This window comes from Rhododendron vialii, chromosome 6a (assembly GCF_030253575.1).
Source record: "Rhododendron vialii isolate Sample 1 chromosome 6a, ASM3025357v1".
NCBI lineage: Eukaryota > Viridiplantae > Streptophyta > Magnoliopsida > Ericales > Ericaceae > Rhododendron > Rhododendron vialii.
This window is the reverse complement of record NC_080562.1, coordinates 25305502-25329766: the sequence shown is the minus strand read 5'-3', so window position 1 is coordinate 25329766 and position 24265 is coordinate 25305502. Positions and strand designations below refer to the sequence as shown.

Sequence of the window (24265 nt, the reverse complement as noted above, 5' to 3'; positions counted from 1 at the left end):
TAGAATGTAAAATTTCCTACAATATACATATAAAATAACGGGTATTTATGAAAAACAAGTCCGTAAAAAAAAACTTTTTGGGGAACTTGACAAAGATACTAGGAGATGTAATAAGTGTTAAAAGAAGAAAAATGTCTTTTTTGGATACAAGTTGTCAGGTAATACTGATATTATTGAAAATTGCAGTGGGAGCCTGTGCCCCCACTAGTCCCACACTGCCTCCGCCACTAAAGATTCATACCAAATTATTCAAGCTCATGTTTACTTGATAAAAGGTGGTTCAAGATTGGTTTTTCATCTATAAACAAGCTAAACTTTATACTATATTTTAAAAGTTCAGTAAAATTCCAAATTTAATTTGAACGATTCATTGCTATCTGGCCTTCTAACAAGCCCCTTTGTCAAATTACAATAATTAGGTCTCCCAAGTGCTTTAAAAGCTAATATTTTGATATTCGAATCAGTACAGTAAAAATCCTCCATGTTTAATGGAAAGAAATAGTAATATCTTATAAGCTTAAAAAAGAAACGCTGAGTTATCTCACATGATCAAAGATGCATTAATTTGATTTGTCCTTACCAAGGAATTTTCTTACCATGCTACTTCTTTGAGAGGAAAAACAAGTAGACCAACTGTTGTTGAGGCAAAACCTGCTATAACAAACCACGCAATAGCATATAAAATGAAGATCAACCCGTCAACGTAAAACCTGGAAGTACCATAGGAATTCCAATCTACCACTTGAGATGTATCAATTAGTGAAGTTCAACATACAAGAAATCAACCATTGTATCGAATTGAAACATACCGAAGCAGATGGGTACCCATGTTTGCTTCTGCGGCATCAACTTCCTGGAACACCATGTTCCTGTGCAATGCACTCCAACCCTTGTCAGTTGTCAGTGCCTAATACAGAGACTTCCATCTCTGAATAGCTAACTCAAACTAGGAATCTGGGTAACAACAAAAATCAAGCAGAAGCACAACATATCTTACAACAGGCACTGGCCCACATTACAAAACGTCACCAAAGTAAAACCGACTAACAGATATGACAAGTTGCTTATATTCCCAATTCCCTGCTTCTCAAACCTCAAGCACTAATAGATCAGTAAGAAAAGGCAAACATAAAAAAGGAAAACCCAATGGCCTAGCTATCACAAATTGGCAAAAAGGCCAATCCCTCACTAGATTACCTGAAAAGAGAATACAATCAGGACTTAGATAGGGTCATGCCCAAATATGTCGTCAGCCACAAATATATCCACTACCAAAGTAATTCGGTTACATAAAAACTTAAAAGTCCCATGGTATGGGAAGAAAAAAAAAAAAACAACCTAATTTCGGAATAGGAACTCATAAGACTTTCATCTAAAGGAGTACATACACAGCATATGGGCCCAAATTGCACAACCAAATACTAGTTTGTCTTGGTCATTCAAACAGTTTGATACAAGCAAAAGGCATAAAAACTGACATGGCTAACTTTGTCATAATGGCTACATTTATAATTGTATAACTCACATTGGTAGGGTCTATGTTTAACATGTATGTACACTGAACTTCAACTACCAGCAGGATTCCAAAGTCCAAATGGACATCGGAAAAAAAATTAGGGAAACTCAAGTTCAAACTGAATACGGTTTTTTTTTTTCTTCCTTTCTAGCCTCGTTTGATACAGTACAACATGCAGATGGAAGCATAGCTGTTTTCCAGTTTAAGCAACAAATATTTGAGAAAACTCAGGCAAGGGACCAAGTGTATTTACATTACTTTTTGTCTATGACCTTTGGCCCCTTGATTGGTTTGTTGAACCTCAAAATAGAGCAGAAGAGGGGCACACAACATGCCACAGTATATTTTTTTGGTTATTGATCTCTAATAGGTCTAGCTGATGTGAATTCATTGTTTGTATCCCCACAGTATCCGAAAATGCCACGACTAGTATCCGAAAAAGAATACGAAGACCTGAAATACTTCCCTTTATCAGGCAAGCGGCAAAAGAATGAGTGATCAGTAATAACGAGCTGCAAGTACCACCAAGCCCTATCCTTTGACATTAGTATTGATATCTTTTGATTAGTATAGTTCGATAGTGCAAAGGACACCAGATACGAAACAAGCAATACCGTAAGAGCTAAGAAGAGAAATAAATTATTTTTTTCCAACAAAAGCTAAGGAACTAGATACAAAATCTGCTGCCAAAATCAGGTAGGGCAACACACCAGGAAAGCCACAAATACGAATCCAACCAAGAAAATCTCAAAGATTTGATTGCTACTGCTTTTTACTGAAAGATATTATATATTGTGCTAAGAGAGGTGTTTATTTCACTTAAACCAATGAGGGACATTAAAGAAGCCCCACAAATCAAATAACCAACTGCAGCTATAAAATAAAACTATTCCGTCGCTCCAAAATAATGGATTTTGACCATTCCCTATATTAAGTGAGTTATCTGGAGAGATGATGGCATCCACAAAGGGTAGCAACATATATAAAACTTCTCAGAGTAGGTAGTGAATAGCATACGGCCCCAAGGATCACATTCATGTCTGTAAACACAGCTTCTATTGGTTACTAAATGAGGTCTTTCCAGGAGTAAAGTTTATCTACACCAAAAATAACAAAAAAGTTGAGGGGGAGGGGGACGGAGACGGGGAGGGGGAGGGGGAGGGGGTAATGTAATTAGAGTTTCAAGTTGGGTTTCAATTTATCTTGAACCCAACAGGTTATGCCCTACCACTGTGCAATTTTGAAGTTTAAAACTCCATTCTCACCAGCTGGAATTGCTCTATATAGGAGATTTGCAAAAGTGAGTAATCGAGTCTTAAACCCTGAAAAAAGTGAATGAAACAGTAGGCAAAAAGGCATCCACCAGTGCCAAGAAATACTTCTATTAATAGTTCATAAACTAATAAAGGTTAGTTTTTGCAATTACGCAAAAAAGGAGATAAGTCTTTGTGGGCATATTAAGTATGATATAGTGAACCAACCATGAGTTATCTTCTCACTAGTAAGAATGTGCCTTCTTTCATAGGCTAGCATAAATATCTAGTGATACAAAATAGAAAAACTTGACGGGGCTTTAATATTCTCTGAGTACAAAGGATAAAAAGGACCACCATTACTGGAAAGGCGCGAGAACCACAAGAAGTTGCAGAAAAAGATAAACTAGCATAAGCACAAAAACATCAAGTACTTCAAGATATGAGAAAACTAGGCAAAAACAAGTTGCTACAAATAGCAAATTCTGATGTGAAGAAAAAGGGGGAAATGACAGAACAGAGAGTATCACCCACAGTAGTTCGGTGACTGATTACAGTTTAGTTGCTTCGACAATAGGTTAACACATAGCAAGGAAAAGAGAGTTATTAAGAAAAAAAAATGATATTGAGCGAGGTTTAATGAACCAACTGACCCACAGGAATGTGTGGTGAATGAGGGTATTGGGGCACAACGTGGCAATGCCCCAAGACCGCCAATAATATTTCCGATGAAATAGCTTTCCTCGCCAAAATGATTGCCAATAGAGACAAAAATAGAACTCAGTAATGTGCTCTCCATGATTTGGCGCACTGAAAAGCATTTTCGGGGGCAAGAAATAAAAAATTTCCTTGCGTACAGTTCTTTTTGTTTGTGTTGAACGATAAAATGCTACTTTTGTTGCTAATTATTGATGTATGACCAGGAAATTTAAATTTCTCGTCTGTTTATTGTTTCCTTCGGTGTTATAGAAGATGAAACTCTATTTTCTCACAAAATTAGTACTATTTTCTTCACTAGTTTTTGTCATGAAAAGCCATAATTGTTGTAGTGACAAGCATTTCAAGGTAATTTCCAAGAGGCCAAGGACTACTTGGAAGCTGTTATTTCGAAGGGAACAAACAAGGCGTATTAAAAAGTGCAATCATGCAGCTGAGTTTGTAAACACGCAACATCTTCAACTGCAGTCTCCCATACAAATGTGGGCTTTCATGTGGTTGATTGAATTTCAGAACTAATTACGTAAAGCAAGACACTTATAATATCATACACAATATAATCCAGTGAATCAAGAAAAACTTGGAAAAGAAAAGTGAAACTGAAGAGAAGCGGCTTCATATAGTAAAATCCAATTTATTACACAAATCCAAACTGGAAGGAGACATAAACATAGCATACATAGTTCTGGAGTTCATTACCACACCAGACATACTATAAGAACAAACAAATGGTAATATAGACCACCATGTGGAATCACGCTAGATATCGCAGCATATAAATCAATGAAAAGGACAATATGAAAAAGAATGACAAGAATTTGAAGATATATGATTTTTAACGGAAAGCGGACTCGTGCATCAGGCAAAGATCTCTTCTTACTTTTATCAAATGGCTATATGCGAGTCAAGCAGTGAAGCTTTTCTTGTTGGGTTCAAAAACGTACTTGATCAGTGATTCCTTAATAGACAACAACTCAGGGAATTCGTTCTTCAATTTGGATGCGTCCATTTCATTGTTGCTACGAGGGGCAATGATAACCTTGGCTTGCTCATCTAGCGTGAAATTAACCCATTTGAAGTTAGGGTTGATGTACTTCTTGTACATCTCGAGAATCTCGTTATGGCTCACAACACCTGGGTTTATGAAGTTCCATATGCCCCTCAAGTTCCGTTTGGCCATCTCAATTGAAATGGGTAGCAGCTCATCCAATATGGTCATGCTGTTGGGGATATTGACCACTTTGTCATATTTTGCAATTTTCGTGATGAAGTTTCGTGGATTGCTCAGATCAGATGATATTGGCATTCGGACTCTGAGGGTGCACACGTTGTCATATTCATTCAGAAGTTCTTCAACCTGGTTCGGAGGGGAAAAAAAAAAAGAAAAAGAAATTGACTGATCTATGATCTATTTGCAAATTTTGTAGATAATAAAAATTAGTAGGAAGGATGGGAGGAATTACCATGGCCTTGGTTTTTGAATAGAAGGAACAAGTGAAATTGGGTTTGTCTTCTTCCTTAAACCCAATGCCTGAACCTAACGGATGAGCATCGTCATACTCAAAAATACATCCAGTAGCGAAATTCACCATCAAAAGCCCATGCTCTTTGCAAACATCAGCCAACGTTAACGTGCCAACAACATTAGTACTGATTGTCTCGGGTTTATGAGACTCGCACCAATCCACGTTGGGTCGACCCGTCACTCCAGCAGCATTTAGAACATGGGTGGGCCTAACACTCTGTATATCCGCCAACACCTGTGAGCGCTCCTGTAAACGCCCTTTTCCATACTCAAACGGTATCCCTTGTTTCTCACAAAGTTTCCCTAGAAGTCCACCAATCCAACCAGTTCTCCCATATATCAAAAACTTCAGAAGAGGTTTCTGAATAGAGGGATTGGTTTTAGGAACAGGAATCACCATTCCCTTTCGATGGGAACTGTTCGCCATGTAAGAGGCGGCAGAAATACCCACATCAGATGCATTTCTTTCAATTCCTGGCATCATCAGCATTCTTGGATGAGGGAGAAGAGCTCCAGAGACATCTCCCCACCAATCTGGATTGCTCAAATACCACTCCATGGTCTTCTTTAGGCCTTCAGCCCATGTTGTCCTTTCTGACCACCCCAAGTTCTTGAGCTTTTGATGGTCCAAGAAGTACCTTTGGTCATTAAATGGCCTATTCTCCACAAACTTGATAACTTGATCTGCCTCCAACGAAAACAGCCTGCATATATCCTTGGCAACATCAAGCACCGTCCTTTCCTTATCCGTGCCGATATTGTAAACATGCCCTACTTCACCCTTGTGGAGAATAGTTTCAAAAGCCTCAGCAACATCCTCACAATAGAGGTAACTCCTCACATTAGACCCATCCCCATGGATCGGAAGAGTCTGTCCTCTCATTGCTAAGAGGATGAACTTGGGAATCATCTTCTCGGGAAACTGATTCGGTCCATACACATTGTTTCCTCTAGTAGTTATCACGGGTAAACCATATGACCGTCCGTATGCCATCACAAGCATCTCAGCCCCAGCTTTAGTCGCAGAGTAAGGGTTTGTTGGGAGGAGCTGAGAAGCCTCATGATTTCCCACTAGTGCATCCTCATCTGTTTCTCCGTAAACCTCATCAGTACTCACATGAATAAATCTCTTGATTTGGCCAGTGACTTTACAAGCTTCCAAAAGGACATGGGTGCCGTAGATATTGTTTTTGGTAAACTCAAAGCTATTTCCAAAGGAGTTGTCAACATGGGTTTGGGCTGCAAAATGCATAATTGTGTCGATGGATTCGGTAAGGAGAACGAAGTTGACAAGGTCAGCACTCGCAATGTCTCCCTTGATGAACTTGAAATTTGGTGATGATTGAGAAGGCCTGAGGTTTTTCAAGTTTGAACAGTAATCAAGCTTGTCCAGAACAACGATTTTGTAGTGAGGGTAGTTCCGGATAAGCCGATTGGCAACATGGGATGCAATGAAGCCAGCAGCTCCAGTTATGAGGATGTTCTTGGGTTCGTATTCAGCCATGTCCAAACAACTGTTCATATCCCACATTCAAAGATTAGTTCACTGTAAACAAAGAGATTAGAAACTAAACATATCTCGAAAAAGATGGTAAAACAGATGAAAGCACATATGTTTACATGCAAGAAAATGGAGAGAAACATTATTCCTGAATACATATAACCATGTCTAAGATGATCCTTAATCATCCCATCTAAAATACAACATAAAGAAGATGATCCCCAATCATATAACTCCTTGAAGTGCAGTACAAAAATGTAACCATATGGCTGTGTTACTCTTGGTTGGCTTATTAGCCAAGGGCAGAATATAGTTGGACTCTTCATGATACGATTTTATGGTTTTTGCGGCTAAAAGTGATTCTGAGAATTCTTTTGCGCAAGAGTGCAGCAAGACCAAGGGGAAAAAAAGAGAAGAACTTATCTACATTCATAGAGCAATGAGTTACACGACATAGACCAAAATTAACCCAAGAAAAGCATTTGCAGGGAATTTTCCACCATAACAAACTCTCATGACAGACATACAATTTTGAAGGCAACCAAAACAAGAATTCAAAGGACATTCCATGATTTTGAAATGGTGAACACTAGTTTGGTTTTCACCTCTCTGGAAACAAAGCAGGGGAAGAAAAAAAAAAAAGGACTCTACTCCAGTTTTGTATTCCAAAAACCACTTTAACTTCTTCAAGCATCAATCTTTGAAAGCAACTTCAGATATTATTATTCTTTATCCTTCATCTCTTCTCTAATGATTCAGTATTTTAATAGTGAACGATTTCTTGTGTTATTTACAACTGTCACAGCAAACTCAAAGGCTAAGCAATCTATCATGTAAAGTACATGCCCATTTAAAATTGATAGTATTTCATTACTTAAATATGCCGGATCTGCAAAGGCTGAAAAAAAGATAGTACATCAAAAATAAACTAGATCTCAACCAAGAAAGATCAAACATTTATACAACAACAAAACCACAGATTGAGTCACAGAATCAAGGGTTTTAGCAGAAAAAAATTAATCATGCACGAATACCCAACACATTACTGTAAGATCGGGTAGTTGACAAAGTATTAACACATGCGGAAACTGTTAATCAAAGCAGTGTAACATACAAATAAATGGGTCACTCTAAAAGGTTTTAATGAACACGCGCGCACACACAGAGAGAGAGACTTACGGTTTGGTAGGGACCGAGGAGAGAATAAAGAATCTTTGAGGAGGAAATTGAAGGGATTTTTTTTTTTTTTTTTTTGCGGGGGTGGGTGGCGGGGGGGTTTGGGGTTTTTGTGGGGAAATTGAGTTTGAGACAGAGGTGGAGGAGAAGAAGGAGAGGTGTGAGGAGAGAGGTGGTTAAGACTTAGCGTATTTATAAGGATGCCTTATTGCCCCACCAAACAAATTCACAGCACAAAACCCGCCTCTAATCTGTTCACATTCTTTATGTGATTCCGTTCTACTACTTTTATAATTAATACTAAACGCATTTTAGGGGGAGGGACAGAGAGTGAGAGAAACAGAGAGACACACGAAGAGAAAACAGACAGACAGAGACGCACACAAAGAGAAATCCGAAGGTTAGCTGCTCGTATAATTTATTAGGATTTAATTTTTGGTATCTGTAAGAAATTAATTTTTTATGAATTTTCTAATTAAGATTCACGTAAACTAGTCCGAATAATACTGACCATCGAGATCGAGAGAGAGAGGGAGAGATGGGGCTGCTCCTATTCTGCCCGGCTCTGGATCTACCTTGTTATTCAATGATTCATCAACTACAAAAGAAATTGTTAAATTCCATGTATTGGGTTTAGTGGTTAATGCCGGAGATTTAGAAGTTTGCTCATTCCTAGCGTCTCAAGTTTGAAATATTTCAATTGCTATAAACCCCTTGGGAGCCAGTCCATGTCAAGTGGAGCCCTCGCTAATAGATGGTAGATTTATGATCTTCAAGATTAGTTGAGGTACACGTAAAGTAACCTAGAGGCTACAAAAACCTAGTTATAAAAAAACAAAAGGAATTGTTTTCTGTTGTTATTCTATTTTTTTTTCACGTTTGTTATTCTTATTCTATATTAAAGGTCTACTTTTTATTTTATTTTTTTTAAAACAAGCATGTACAGCTTTGTTCTCGCTAATCCTTGCGTGAGATTGATTTTGAGATTCCACACTACTGATAGGAGGGGTTTAATTTAATGATCTTTGTAAAAATTAACTCATTCGGATATTGGTAAAGGCTTGATTAATTTATTCAATATGTCTATGCAAATTCAAAGACGAAAATCGATCAATCTATTGTCAATATCTGAAGGAGATTATTTTTTATTTTACGGACTCTTCAAATTATTTTAAATGTATTGAACAATTTCGATCATCAGTTGTGTAGACCTACGAGGTGGGTCTTATACAGTTCGGTGTATATTGGTGTACACCAAATGGTGAACCCATAGTTTTTTTTTTTTCAATAGACTTCTTTTCACGTTAATCTCTATTATAAAACAGAAGGGTGTGGGGACAAGTTGTTGGAACGGCTCCGATTCATTTGATTCAAAGGCTGTAGTGCATCCTCTTACTTCCCGGTTAAGTGTCCATGGTTTTCACCTAAATCACACAACTGACATCCTCTTTCAACCGGGATGCGTAGTGCCGTAGGCACGGGTGAGCACTAGTTAATTTATATAAGGTAAATGATGTGATGTAAGACGTATCAATAACAGAAATGATATTGGTACAGATTTATATCTGTACCAGTGTGTACAAATGACTTTTTGGGCATATTTTGGGTCACAAAAAAATGATCGGAACCGCTTATTTTGTTTAAAATACTTTATTTATGGTCCTTGCAAAAAATAAACTCAATCCGGTACCGGTAAGAACGTTTACAAAATATCCAACTTTGCTTTAGAATTCAGGCCTGAATTCTGTAACAAAGTTGGTTGTTTTGTAAATATCCTTACCGATATCGGATTGAACTTATTTTTTACAATGATCATAAACAAAGTATTCTAAACAAAATGAGTAGTTTCGATCATTTTTTTGAGACCCGAAAGAGGTCCAAAAAATCATTTGTACTCGCTGGTACAGATTTAAACAGCAGCACCACTCTATCAATAAGTACTCCTAAAAGAGTTTTTTTTTTTTTTTTTTGGTAAAAAAGGTCACGATTAGAATGTAGTCATGTGGTCCCGTCCAACTAATAGCGAAATTGAATTGAAGAATGTCACATTCTGAGTGTATTCATGTGGTCCCATCCAACTAATAGCAAAATTGAATTGAAGAAGTCACATTCTGAGTGTATTCATGTGGTCCCTTATATTTTACCTTAAGGATAAGGAAACAAAAAACATTCCGAATCCTTAATCCGCAAGGATAAAAATCAATGGAATCGGTCAATCATTTTTTTTGATATTCGGATGAGTTGATTTTTAACGAAAATCCTTTAAATAATAATTTAAATAATTTAAACGGCTCCAATCATTTATTTGAAATCCGAAATAGTGTACCACCCATAGTATTGGTTAGGCTGAATTGGGAGGTACCAAGTCGTTCGGCTAAATAAGTCAAGTGGCTTATTTTTTTGTCTTTATTCAAAATTTTTTTGTATTTGTTAGTTTTTCGTCAATTTTTTAAGATTATTGCATCGTCATGACGAGAGGAATCTAAAAGGTAAAAAATTTTGATCGAAATCAATTTTTTTTGAATAAAGACGAAAATAAACCAATAAGCCAATTTTTTCGTCTTTATTCAAAAGAAATTGACTTTGATCATAATTTTTTACTTTTTAAATTTCTTTCGTCATGACGATGCAATAATCCCCAAAAAATTGACGAAAAATTAACAAATACAAAAAAAAATTAAATAAGAACAAAAAAATAAGCCACTTGGTTTATTTATCCGAACGGACGGACCTCACCAAAGAAGGTAGATCTGAATGGTATTTAATATTTATTTATTAGGAATAAAGGAGTAGCTGAAGGTGGGACCAAGAATGAGAGATCTAATAATAAGGGAAAATGACTCTTCGATAACGATCGGATTTGGGACCATATATTATATAGTACTTTACTTCAACGCTCATTCCGTGGTTTTGATTCAGTGCCTGCTGTCCCGTGTTGGGCCGATCCGGACCGTCCATGTTCAGTACTGGACAACTAAAATTTGCATCTCGACTCAACACATGTTGGACCCATTGCGGATCAACCCAAAATGTATGCTAATTCGGTCAGTAATGGATCAATGTACGGGTTTTTGGCTACTTTCTCATGTTTTCGAAATTTATTCCTAAATTACGTTAAATCGTGTTTAACTTTCAAAAATATTGTGTTTTGTAAACACGCCTTTCACGTTGCTTTGGTTGTCTTAAACTGAGTTAAACACCAAGTTTAGTTTCATAAAAAACTTAAAAACGTGTTTGCAAAGCACGTTTTTATCATTTTCTTTAGAACTTGTATTTTTTTCGCTTTTCTTAGTTTATGTCAAATTTTTTTAAGATTATTGATTCGTTTCGATGAGAAAAATTTTAAAAATAAAAAATTATGATCAACACCTTTAAAAAGTTCACTAAAAACAAAAATAATACAAAATAGACGAACTTTTTGGATTATTTTTGTCTTTTCTGAAATTTTTTAGTTTGGTTAATAATTATATACGAAATGAACCATATAATCATAAAAAAATGAAGTACAACTAACAAATGTGAAAATTTGAATGAAGACAACAAAATCATGACTTAATTATTAAGCCAAAACAGGCCTAAACAAACATTATCTAGCTCTGCAGTTTGGTGCATAGAAACCTCTGGCACTGGATCTCGATGGTATATCTCATTGATCAATGGCTTAAATTGTGAGAGGCTCTATTCTTTAGGATAAAGTACAGAAAAGAAAAGATCTTACTATATGAATTGCTCTGTGCAATTTAACCTCAAACAATGAGCTAGATAATCTCTTCTTTTTTTTCTTTTTTTTTTGAATGGCAAATTTTTTTAAATAATCCTTGAAATCTCCCAACTAACTTTAATAGTACTTCCTTTTTGGTAAACTACGTGATTAGTTGAATTGTTGAGGTAGGTACACAGCATGTGAGTATGACAATAGATGAATCTAAAACAAGCATAGATCATGTGCAGTACTATAGCTTCTTTTTAGCTCTAAATACGGGATCAATCAAGGTAAATAGTTCATGTAACAGGGACAATTTACGAATCTTATAACACATGTGTTGCGATATTTTAGCACAAAGATAAAATTTACGATAAGCAATCTTACATGTGAATGATTCTAGAGACATTTAGAAGAAATGTGGATATATAATCACATGAACCAACACACCGATTGTGGAGGAAATTAAAGGGGTGTGTGTGTGTGTGTGTGTGTGTGTGTATATGCAACTTCTTCAATAATTGCAGCCTACATTAATATCCTTTTGGTTCACATGTCTTTCTTGTATCCTCATGATATGTTTGCGCTCCTTTTCGCTTTTGTTTTAACAAACATCACGGAAATGCCTACTCAAAAGTATTTCTATCTCCCATTTGGGAGGGTATAGAGTGTAAAAATACTTACCCATTGGTGATGAGGGTGGGAACAGGGATTGGAATGAGGCTCAAGAATCGGGGACAAAGGTATGGTGATATTCACTGTACCCCGCTCCATCGTCATCCCTAAGTTAAGTATAGAAATGGCTAGGAGAAGTAAAAGCAATAGATATCCTGATTGTTGGCTTTTCCCTAAATTATTATTGAGTTTTGAACCAAGAGGAAAATAGAAGAAATGAGGGCTGCATATGCAGCAGCAGAAAAAGGGAAAAAACAGAGAGAGAGGCGAGAATCTGGATCTCTCAAAAGGGGTAGCTTACTCTCTTGGCACAACCATTTGGCCCAATAACAAAATAGACTTGGGCTTAACACAACCATTTGGCCCAATAACAAAATAACACAAACTAGCCCAATTACAAAAATAAACTTGGTCCAAATAAAATAAAGGGAAAATGACGGCCCATGATATGTTTTGATAATTAATACCCTCCAAGGACATGCTAAGAACAATTGTTAATGCTGAAAATGTCCATGGCTGGTATTAATTATCAAGGCATGTCCTTAGCCGTCATTTTCCCTAAAATAAAAGACAACAATGCATTAATTAATTTTAATACTGATATCTTCGCTGTCAATGTGTCGAGCAATGAAAGGGGCAAACCGATTTGTAGGCAAAGGAGGGAAACCATCCGGCTGGAGAGCATTTAGATCAGAACCTTTTCAAGTTTCAACAGTTGTTCAATCCTTCTTTAAGTGAAGGCTTTGTTTGGTTTGGATTTTGAGGGAGATATAGATAAAATAGAGAAATGAAAGTAATAATTGAAGAGAGAACTTATTGGGAGACCGTTCACAGAGAGATGAATTGATTTTAGAGACCCAAAGCCAGCACAATCCCAATTTGTTTCGGTAGCATCGTCCTTCTTTCGAGTAGGTAGTGAATAGCATACGGCCCCAAGGATCACATTCATGTCTGTAAACACAGCTTCTATTGGTTACTAAATGAGGTCTTTCCAGGAGTAAAGTTTATCTACACCAAAAATAACATAAAAGTTGAGGGGGAGGGGGACGGAGACGGGGAGGGGGAGGGGGAGGGGGAGGGGGTAACGTAATTAGAGTTTCAAGTTGGGTTTCAATTTATCTTGAACCCAACAGGTTATGCCCTACCACTGTGCAATTTTGAAGTTTAAAACTCCATTCTCACCAGCTGGAATTGCTCTGTTTAGGAGATTTGCAAAAGTGAGTAATCGAGTCTTAAACCCTGAAAAAAGTGAACGAAACAGTAGGCAAAAAGGCATCCACCAGTGCCAAGAAATACTTCTATTAATAGTTCATAAACTAATAAAGGTTCGTTTTTGCAATTACCCAAAAAAGGAGATAAGTCTTTGTGGGCATATTAAGTATGATATATAGTGAACCAACCATGAGTCATCTCCTCACTAGTAAGAATGTGCCTTCTTTAATAGGCTTGCATAAATATTTAGTGATACAAAATAGAAAAACTTGACGGGGCTTTAATATTCTCCGAGTACAAAGGATAAAAAGGACCACCATTACTGGAAAGGCGCGAGAACCACAAGAAGTTGCAGAAAAAGAAAAACTAGCATAAGCACAAAAACATCAAGTACTTCAAGATATGAGAAAACTAGGCAAAAACAAGTTGCTACAAATAGCAAATTCTGATGTGAAGAAAAAGGGGGAAATGACAGAACAGAGAGTATCACCCACGGTAGTTCGGTGACTGATTACAGTTTAGTTGCTTCGACAATAGGTTAACACATAGCAAGGAAAAGAGAGTTATTAAGAAAAAAAAATGATATTGAGGGAGGTTTAATGAACCAACTGATCCACAGGAATGTGTGGTGAATGAGGGTATTGGGGCACAACGTGGCAGTGCCCCAAGACCGCCAATAATTTTTCCGATGAAATAGCTTTCCTCGCCAAAATGCTTGCCAATAGAGACAAAAATAGAACTTAGTAATGTGCTCTCCATGATTTGGCGCACTGAAAAGCATTTTCGGGGGCGAGAAATAAAAAATTTCCTTGCGTACAGTTCTTTTGGTTTTATGTTGAATGACGAAATGCTACTTTTGTTGCTAATTATTGATGTATGACCAGGAAATTTAAATTTCTCGTCTGTTTATTGTTTCCTTTGGTGTTATAGACGATGAAACTCTATTTTCTCACAAAATTAGTACTATTTTCTTCACTAGTTTTTGTCATGAAAAGCCAAAATTGTTGTAGTGACAAGCATTTCAAGGTAATTTCCAAGAGGCCAATGACTACTTGGAAGCTGTTATTTCGAAGGGAACAAGCAAGGCGTATTAAAAAGTGCAATCATGCAGCTGAGTTTGTAAACACGCAACATCTTCAACTGCAGTCTCCCATACAAATGTGGGCTTTCATGTGGTTGATTGAATTTCAAAACTAATTAAGTAAAGCAAGACACTTATAATATCATACACAATATAATCCAGTGAATCAAGAAAAACTTGGAAAAGAAAGTGAAACTGAAGAGAAGCGGCTTCATATAGTAAAATCCAATATATTACACAAATCCAAACTGGCAGGAGACATAAACATAGCATACATAGTTCTGGAGTTCATTACCACACCAGACAGACTATAAGAACAAACAAATGGTAATATAGACCACCATGTGGAATCACGCTAGATATCGCAGCATATAAATCAATGAAAAGGACAATATGAAAAAGAATGACAAGAATTTGAAGATATATGATTTTTAACGGAAAGCCGACTCGTGCATCAGGCAAAGATCTCTTCTTACTTTTATCAAATGGCTATATGCGACTCAAGCAGTGAAGCTTTTCTTGTTGGGTTCAAAAACGTACTTGATCAGTGATTCCTTAATAGACAACAACTCAGGGAATTCGTTCTTCAATTTGGATGCGTCCATTTCATTGTTGCTACGAGGGGCAATGATAACCTTGGCTTGCTCATCTAGCGTGAAATTAACCCATTTGAAGTTTGGGTTGATGTACTTCTTGTACATCTCGAGAATCTCATTATGGCTCACAACACCTGGGTTTGTGAAGTTCCATATGCCCCTCAAGTTCCGTTTGGCCATCTCAATTGAAATGGGTAGCAGCTCATCCAATATGGTCATGCTGTTGGGGATATTGACCACTTTGTCATATTTTGCAATTTTCGTGATGAAGTTTCGTGGATTGCTCAGATCAGATGATATTGGCATTCGGACTCTGAGGGTGCACACGTTGTCATATTCATTCAGAAGTTCTTCAACCTGGTTCGGAGGGGAAAAAAAAAAAGAAAAAGAAATTGACTGATCTATGATCTATTTGCAAATTTTGTAGCTAATAAATATTAGTAAGGAGGATGGGAGGAATTACCATGGCCTTGGTTTTTGAATAGAAGGAACCAGTGAAATTGGGTTTGTCTTCCTCCTTTAACCCAATGCCTGAACCTAACGGATGAGCATCATCATACTCAAAAATACATCCAGTAGCGAAATTCACCATCAAAAGCCCATGCTCCTTGCAAACATCAGCCAACGTTAACGTGCCAACAACATTAGTACGGATTGTCTCAGGTTTATGAGACTCGCACCAATCCACGTTGGGTCGACCCGTCACTCCAGCAGCATTGAGAACATGGGTGGGCCTAACACTCTGTATATCCGCCAACACCTGTGAGCGCTCCTGTAAACGCCCTTTTCCATACTTAAACGGTAACCCTTGTTTCTCACAAAGTTTCCCTAGAAGTCCACCAATCCAACCAGTTCTCCCATATATCAAAAACTTCATAAGAGGTTTCTGAATAGTAGGATTGGTTTTAGGAACAGGAATCACCATTCCCTTTCGATGGGAACTGTTCGCCATGTAAGAGGCGGCAGAAATACCCACATCAGATGCATTTCTTTCAATTCCTGGCATCATCAGCATTCTTGGATGAGAGAGAAGAGCTCCAGAGACATCTCCCCACCAATCTGGATTGCTCAAATACCACTCCATGGTCTTCTTTAGGCCTTCTGTCCATGTTGTCCTTTCTGACCACCCCAAGTTCTTGAGTTTTTGAAGGTCCGAGAAGTACCTTTGGTCATTAAATGGCCTATTCTCCACAAACTTGATAACTTGATCTGCCTCCAACGAAAACAGCCTGCATATATCCTTGGCAACATCAAGCACCGTCCTTTCCTTATCCGTGCCGATATTGTAAACATGCCCTACTTCACCCTTATGGAGAATAGTTTCAAAAGCCTCAACAACATCCTCACAATAGAGGTAACTCCTCACATTAGACCCATCCCCATGGATCGGAAGAGTCTGTCCTCTCATTGCTAAGAGGATGAACTTGGGAATCATCTTCTCGGGAAACTGATTCGGTCCATACACATTGTTTCCTCTCGTAGTTATCACGGGTAAACCATATGACCGTCCGTATGCCATCACAAGCATCTCAGCCCCAGCTTTAGTCGCAGAGTAAGGGTTTGTTGGGAGGAGCTGAGAAGCCTCATGATTTCCCACTAGTGCATCCTCATCTGTTTCTCCATAAACCTCATCAGTACTCACATGAATAAATCTCTTGATTTGGCCAGTGATTTTACAAGCTTCCAAAAGGACATGGGTGCCATAGATATTGTTTTTGGTAAACTCAAAGCTATTTCCGAAGGAGTTGTCAACATGGGTTTGGGCTGCAAAATGCATAATTGTGTCGACGGATTCGGTAAGGAGAACGAAGTTGACAAGGTCAGCACTCGCTATGTCTCCCTTGATGAACTTGAAATTTGGGGATGATTGAGAAGGCCTGAGGTTTTTCAAGTTTGAACAGTAATCAAGCTTGTCCAGAACAACGATTTTGTAGTGAGGGTAGTTCCGGATAAGCCGATTGGCAACATGGGATGCAATGAAGCCAGCAGCTCCAGTTATGAGGATGTTCTTGGGTTCGTATTCAGCCATGTCCAAACAACTGTTCATATCCCACATTCAAAGATTAGTTCACTGTAAACAGAGAGATTAGAAACTAAACATATCTCGAAAAAGATGGTAAAACAGATGAAAGCACATATGTTTACATGCAAGAAAATGGAGAGAAACACTATTCCTGAATACATATAACCATGTCTAAGATGATCCTTAATCATCCCATCTAAAATACAACATAAAGAAGATGATCCCCAATCATATACTCCTTGAAGTGCCGTACAAAAATGTAACCATAAGGCTGTGTTACTCTTGATTGGCTTATTAGCCCAGGGCAGAATATAGTTGGACTCTTCAAGGGTTTTAGCAGAAAAAAATTAATCATGCACGAATACCCAACACATTACTGTAAGATCGGGAAGTTGACAAAGTATTAACACATGCGGAAACTGTTAATCAAAGCAGTGTAACATACAAATAAATGGGTCACTCTAAAAGGTTTTAATGAACACGCGCGCGCACACACAGAGAGACTTACGGTTTGGTAGGGACTGAGGAGAGAATAAAGAATCTTTGAGGAGGAAATTGAAGGGATTTTTTTTTTTTTTTTTCGAGGGGGGGGGGGCTTGGGGTTTTCGTGGAGATATTGAGTTTGAGACAGAGGTTGAGGAGAAGTTGGGGTTTTCGTGGGGATATTGAGTTTGAGACAGAGGTGGAGGAGAAGAAGGAGAGGTGTGAGGAGAGAGGTGGTTAAGACTTGGGGTATTTATAAGGATGCCTTGTTGCCCCCACCAAACAAACTCACAGCACAAAACCCACCTCTAATCTGTTCACATTCTTTATGTGATTCCGTTCTACTAAACGCATTTTAGGGGGAGGGACAGAGAGTGAGAGAAACAGAGAGACGCACGAAGAGAAAACAGACAGACAGAGACGCACACGAAGAGGAATCCGAGGGTTAGCTCCTCGTACAATTGATTAGGATTTAATTTTTGGTATCAGACCGTAAGAAATTAATTTTTTGTGAATTTTCTAATTAAAATGCGCGTAAACTAGTCCGAATAATACTGACCATTGAGATCGAAAGAGAGGGAGAGATGGGGCTGCTCTTATTCTGCCCGGCTCTGGATGTACCTTGTTATTCAATGATTCATCAACTACAAAAGGAATTGTTAAATTCCATGTATTGGGTTTAGTGGTCAATGCCGGAGATTTGGGGGTTTGCTCATTTCTAATGTCTCAAGTTTGAAATATTTCAACTGCTATACACCCTTTGGGAGGCAGTCCATGTCAAGTGGGGCCCTCGCTAATAGTTGGTGGGTTTATGATTTTTAAGATTAGTTGAGGTACACGTAAAGTAACCTAGAGGCTACAAAAACCTAGTTATAAAAAAACAAAAGGAATTGTTTTCTGTTGTTATTCTATTTTTTTTAAATGTATTGAACAATTTCGATCAGTTGTCTAGACCTACGAGGTGGGTCTTACACAGTTCGGTGTATATTGGTGTACACCAAATGGTGAATCCATAGTTTTTTTTTTTTTTTTCCAAATAGACTTCTTTTCACGTTAATTAATTTATATAAGGCAAATGATGTGATGTAAGACGTATCAATAAGTACTCCTAAAAGAGTTTGTTTTTTTTTTTTGGTAAAAAAGGTCACGATTGGAATGTAGTCATGTGGTCTTGTCCAACTAATAGCGAAATTGAATTGAAGAATGTCACATTCTGAGTGTATTCATGTGGTCCCATCCAACTAATAGCGAAATTGAATTGAAGAAGTCACATTCTGAGTGTATTCATATGGTCCCTTATATTTTACCTTAAGGATAAGGAAACAAAAAACATTCCGAATCCTTTAATCCGCAAGGATAAAAATCAATGGAATCGATCAAGCATTTTTTTTGATATTCAGATGAGTTGATTTTTAACAAAAACCTTTTAAATAATAATTTAAATAATTTAAACGGCTCCAATCATTTATTTGAAATCCAAAATAGTGTACCACCCATAGTATTAGTTGCCTGGGATGTTCGGCTAAATAAGCCAAGTGGCTTATTTTTTTGTCCTTATTCAAATTTTTTTCGTATTTGTTAGTTTTTCGTCAATTTTTTGGGGATTATTGCATCGTCATGATGAGAGGAATCTAAAAAGTAAAAAATTTTGATCGAAATCAATTTTTTTTGAATAAAGACGAAAATAAGCCAATAAGCCAATTTTTTCGTCTTTATTCAAAAAAAATTTGAATAATTAATACCCGCCAATGACATTTTCAGCATTAACAATTGTTCTTAGCATGTCCTTGGAGTGTATTAATTATCAAACGAAAAATCTATGAGTACCGACCATTGGGGGAGAGAAAACGTACCGACGGCCGCCGGCGGGCCGTCTCCGGCCACCGGACGGCCGATCCGAGCCGTTCAAAAATTCTAAAAAATAAAACCGAGGGGGTCAACGCGGGAATCAAGGGCATCCGAGGTGTTTAGGGTGCTTGATCAAAGCACCCTTTTTTCGTGTATATATGTACACACACATATATACACGAAAAAAGGGTGCTTTGATCAAGCACCCTAAACACCTCGGATGCCCTTGATTCCCGCGTTGACCCCCTCGGTTTTATTTTTTAGAATTTTTGAACGGCTCGGATCGGCCGTCCGGTGGCCGGAGACGGCCCGCCGGCGGCCGTCGGTACGTTTTCCCTCCCCGTGGTCGGTACATATAGCAACACTCATTATCAAAACATGTCATGGGCCGTCATTTTCCCTTTATTTTATTTGGACCAAGTTTATTTTTGTAATTGGGCTAGTTTGTGTTATTTTGTTATTGGGCCAAATGGTTGTGTTAAGCCCAAGTCTATTTTGTTATTGGGCCAAATGGTTGTGCCAAGAGAGTAAGCTACCCCCTTTTGAGAGATCCAGATTCTCGCCTCTCTCTCTGTTTTTTCCGTTTTTCTGCTGCTGCATATGCAGCCCTCATTTCTTCTATTTTCCTCTTGGTTCAAAACTCAATAATAATTTAGGGAAAAGCCAACAATCAGGATATCTATTGCTTTTACTTCTCTTAGCCATTTTTATACTTAACTTAGGGATGACGATGGAGTGGGGTACAGTGAATATCACCCTACCTTTGTCCCCGATCCTTGAGCCTCATTCCAATCCCTGTTCCCACCCTCATCCCCAATGGGTAAATATTTTTACACTCTATACCCTCCCAAATGGAAGATAGAAATACTTCTGAGTAGGTATTTGCGTGATGTTTGTTAAAACAAAAGCGAAAAGGAGCGCAAACATATCATGAGGATACAAGAAAGACATGTGAACCAAAAGGATATTAATGCATGCTGCAATTATTGAAGAAGTTGCATATATATATATATATATATATATATATATATATATATATATATATATATATATATATATATGTGTGTGTGTGTGTGTGTGTGTGTACATACATATACATATGTGTACATACATATATATATGTGTACATACATATACACATGTGTACATATACCTTTAATTTCCTCCACAATTGGTGTGTTGGTTCATGTGATTATATATCCACATTTCTTCTAAATGTCTCTAGAATCATTCACATGTAAGATTGCTTATCGTAAGTTTTATCTTTGTGCTAAAATATCGCAACGCATGTGTTATAAGATTTGTAAATTGTCCCTGTCACATGAACTCTTTACCTTCATTGATCCCGTATTTAGAGCTAAAAAGAAGCTATAGTACTGCACATGATCTATGCTTGTTTTAGATTTCATCTATTGTCATACTCACATGCTGTGTACCTACCGGATGCTGGGAGCGTGCTGCACAGCTACGTGCTGTGCAGCGTGCTGCGCGGCCGCCGGTGCCGCCTTGCCGGCATCGGCCCAATGATCGGAGACATCCACTACGTAGAGCTCGTCGAGTACTACAAGTGTACCAAAAATCAACCCGATCAAATATCGTTAAATACCTCATCGGAACACATATAATTCAAAAAGAATGGATTCAGTGGTTTTGATCCAATGTTTCGTATCCATTAGGATTCATTTTTTTCCAAGTTATATGTATTCTGATGAAGTATTTAACAATATTTGATCGGGTTGATTTTTGGTATACTTGTAATACTCGACGAGCTCTACGCAGTGGACGTCTCCGATCGCCGGGCCAATGATGGCAAGGCGGCACCGACAGCTGCGCAACACGCTGAACAGCACGTTGCTGTGCAGCACACTCCCAGCATCCCTACCTACCTCAACAATTCAACTAATCACGTAGTTTACCAAAAAGGAAGTACAATTAAAGTTAGTTGGGAGATTTCAAGGATTATTTAAAAAAATTTGCCATTCAAAAAAAAAAAAAAGAAGAAGAGATTATCGAGCTCATTGTTTGAGGTTAAATTGCACAGAGCAATTCATATAGTAAGATCTTTTCTTTTCTGTACTTTATCCTAAAGAATAGAGCCTCTCACAATTTAAGCCATTGATCAATGAGATATACCATCGAGATCCAGCGCCAGAGGTTTCTATGCACCAAACTGCAGAGCTAGATAATGTTTGTTTAGGCATGTTTTGGCTTAATAATTAAGTTATGATTTTGTTGTCTTTATTCAAATTTACACATTTGTTAGTTTTACTTCATTTTTTTTATGATTATATGGTTCATTTCATATATAATTATTAACCAAACAAAAAAATTTCAGAAAAGACAAAAATAATCCAAAAAGTTCGTCTATTTTGTATTATTTTTGTTTTTAGTGAACTTTTTAAAGGTGTTGATCATAATTTTTTATTTTTTAAATTTCTCTCATTGAGACGAATCAATAATCTTTAAAAAATTTGACATAAACTAAGAAAAGTGGAAAAAATACAAGTTCTAAAGAAAATGATAAAAACGTGCTTTGCAAACACGTTTTAAAGTTTTTTAAGTATGAAACTAAACTTGGTGTTTAACTCAGTTTAAGACAACCAAAGCAACGTGAAAGGCGTGCTTACAAAACACAATTTTTTTGAAAGTTAAACACGATTTAACGTAGTTTAGGAATAAATTTCGAAAACATGAGAAAGTAGCCAAAAACCCGTACATTGATCCGTTACTGACCGAATTAGCATACATGTCCTTAGCCGTCATTTTCCCTAAAATAAAAAACAACAATGCATTAATTAATTTTAACACTGATATCTTCGCTGTCAATGTGTCTAGCAATGAAATGGGCAAACCGATTTGTAGGCAAAGGTGGGAAACCTTCCGGCTGGAGAGCATTTAGATCAGAACCTTTTCAAGTTTCAACTGCAACAGTTTTAGCTTCTGAATCAATTCATTCTTGAAGCCCAAAAACATATACAGGAGGTAACTTTGTTGTTCAATCCTTCTCAAGTGAAGGCTTTGTTTGGTTTGGATTTTGAGGGAGATATAGATAAAATAGAGAAATGAAAGTAATAATTGAAGAGAGAACTTATTGAGAGACCGTTCACAGAGAGATGAATTGATTTTAGAGACCCAAAGCCAGCACAATCCCAATTTGTTTCGGTAGCATCGTCCTTCTTTCGAGTATGTTTACTATCAAGAGGTATAAATAAAATGCTGGCCCCAACTGCGTAGATGCATGTGCCTCATTTATGAAGAGATATTATTTGATCAAGTCGATTGAATTGACTTGAGTCGCTTTCCCTCATTAATTGTGAGAGGGAGAGACAGATATAGCTTGTAAATTTGTTACTCCCTCCTTATGTATTTATTGATCCATTTCTGACCTTCATGTCATGTTTCAAAAATGTTTATTTCTTTTAATGTATAATGAGTTTCATGATTTTGAAAATTTCATATAATAGAATTAATTAAGATCTATCAAATACGATCCATATTGCATACCTTTAAGATAGTGGTTTTGAAAGATATGTACAATTTTTTAAGAAGTGTAATTAATAGTGAAAGTGGACAAATAAATATGGACGAAAGTAGTATATATAAACTGAGATGCAAATAGGTTACTCAACACAAACTTTGTGATATGGTGGTGTCGTTTTGAGGGCACGAAGCACTTCCAACTAGACTTATTTCTAAACCGAAACTAAGATTTTACGACGTACTACGAGCGCTAAAAAGCATTTTTTTCCCTTTCCCTATCCTCTGCAGATCGTGATCTATGCCATGTATGTTTATGCTGCTGCTCAACCTCCTCGATAACAGCGTCCACATGATGTACGGTTGATCTTCTCTTCTTCTGCATCATGGGCTTATGCTGAGGATCCACATTCAAGTGGTGACAAATTATGACTGCTTCCACCCCAGGCATCTCTTTGGGTACCCAAGCAAACACATCAATTTGCTCCTTGAGGAATCCCACCAACTCTTCTTCTTCTTCCTTGCTCAGGTTTTCCCCAATCAGGAAATACCTTTCTGGATCAGTCTCATTGATCTGAATCTTGTTTAAGCCTTCCACCACTTTCCTAGCGGGGTATCAGGCACTACTGGGCAACCATCTGGTTTCCTCTGATCCTTTCAACACCATTAGATCCGGGAAACTTTACCATCTGATGGTAAGTGGAGGAAAGCGCCCTCATCTTGTGCAACTATGTTCTCCCTATAATCACGTTATAAGAAGACGACACATCTACCACCAAGAAGTCAGTCCACAATACCACGGTTTATGCCTGAACGGGCAGAGTTACTTTACCCAATGGTCAGACTACTCCTGCATTGAATCCAACCAATGGAGTTATTCACTGCACTAAGTACACCTGTGTCAGCCCTAACTTCTTAAATGCATCGTAATATAGCACCTCCGTGCAACTTCCTGAGTCCACCAGGATTCTCTTGATGTCATATTCCCCAATCCGTAAGGTTATGACCAAAGTGTCAATATGTGACACCTGGACTCCTCTTAGGTCCTCATCCGTAAAGACTGTTAGCAAATACATATGCAATATGATCGGAAATTCCAGAGTACGATTCCACTAATAATAAAACGAATAACAGATTTATTACATGAACAGAAACGGAAAAAGAAAAGATAATCCAGAAATTTGTTACACCGAACCGAGCCTTGAATCAGTCTCCTTAAAACAGATTCACCGCCTCACCGTTGGGTGTTGGAGGTTGACCGGCGTCTGTCTCCCAGGATAGAACGGTTAGACCACGGCTATCGGAACACCACCAGAAAAGCCGCCTTGGCGAACTGAATACTTTGTTTGCCTCTCTCTCACACAAGAACGAACACAGAGTATACTTGGAGTATTTTGTGGAACTGTGATCAATCCAATACGGGACTGCCCTATTTATACACCTCTGGAAGGATTTGTAACTTCCAGAAATGAATTTAGG

At 37.6% G+C, this 24265-nt stretch overlaps 2 protein-coding genes across 4 annotated transcripts; both read right to left on the bottom strand.

Moving 5' to 3' along the window:
• Positions 1–4104: 4104 nt before the first annotated feature.
• Positions 4105–8018, bottom strand: LOC131329923 (trifunctional UDP-glucose 4,6-dehydratase/UDP-4-keto-6-deoxy-D-glucose 3,5-epimerase/UDP-4-keto-L-rhamnose-reductase RHM1-like). Of its 2 annotated transcripts, XM_058363351.1 has the most exons (3): positions 7692–8018; positions 4950–6525; positions 4105–4843 (listed from the first exon to the last, which is right to left on the bottom strand). In XM_058363351.1, the coding sequence occupies exons 2-3, from the start codon at positions 6513–6515 to the stop codon at positions 4391–4393; spliced, it is 2019 nt and encodes a 672-aa protein (XP_058219334.1). In that variant the 5' UTR covers positions 6516–6525; positions 7692–8018; the 3' UTR covers positions 4105–4390. The 2 variants fall into 2 exon arrangements, with proteins under 2 accessions (XP_058219334.1, XP_058219333.1); XM_058363350.1 differs by lacking the exon at positions 7692–8018 and having other exon boundaries at positions 4950–6548.
• Positions 8019–14549: 6531 nt separating this feature from the next.
• Positions 14550–17680, bottom strand: LOC131329922 (trifunctional UDP-glucose 4,6-dehydratase/UDP-4-keto-6-deoxy-D-glucose 3,5-epimerase/UDP-4-keto-L-rhamnose-reductase RHM1-like). 2 transcript variants are annotated; one of them, XM_058363349.1, is made up of 3 exons: positions 17487–17680; positions 15419–16994; positions 14550–15312 (listed from the first exon to the last, which is right to left on the bottom strand). In XM_058363349.1, the coding sequence occupies exons 2-3, from the start codon at positions 16982–16984 to the stop codon at positions 14860–14862; spliced, it is 2019 nt and encodes a 672-aa protein (XP_058219332.1). In that variant the 5' UTR covers positions 16985–16994; positions 17487–17680; the 3' UTR covers positions 14550–14859. The 2 variants fall into 2 exon arrangements, with proteins under 2 accessions (XP_058219332.1, XP_058219331.1); XM_058363348.1 differs by lacking the exon at positions 17487–17680 and having other exon boundaries at positions 15419–17017.
• Between the last annotated feature and the right edge of the window lie 6585 nt (positions 17681–24265).

Bases quoted from the DNA above. Each gene is read 5' to 3' on its own strand.
- LOC131329923 (XM_058363350.1), bottom strand. From the start codon at position 6,542: ATGTGGGATATGAACAGTTGTTTGGACATGGCTGAATACGAACCCAAG. The intron at 4,844-4,949 runs GTAATTCCTCCC...CCTCCGAACCAG, and splicing joins ATTCAAAAACCAAGGCCATG to GTTGAAGAACTTCTGAATGA.
- LOC131329922 (XM_058363348.1), bottom strand. From the start codon at position 17,011: ATGTGGGATATGAACAGTTGTTTGGACATGGCTGAATACGAACCCAAG. The intron at 15,313-15,418 runs GTAATTCCTCCC...CCTCCGAACCAG, and splicing joins ATTCAAAAACCAAGGCCATG to GTTGAAGAACTTCTGAATGA.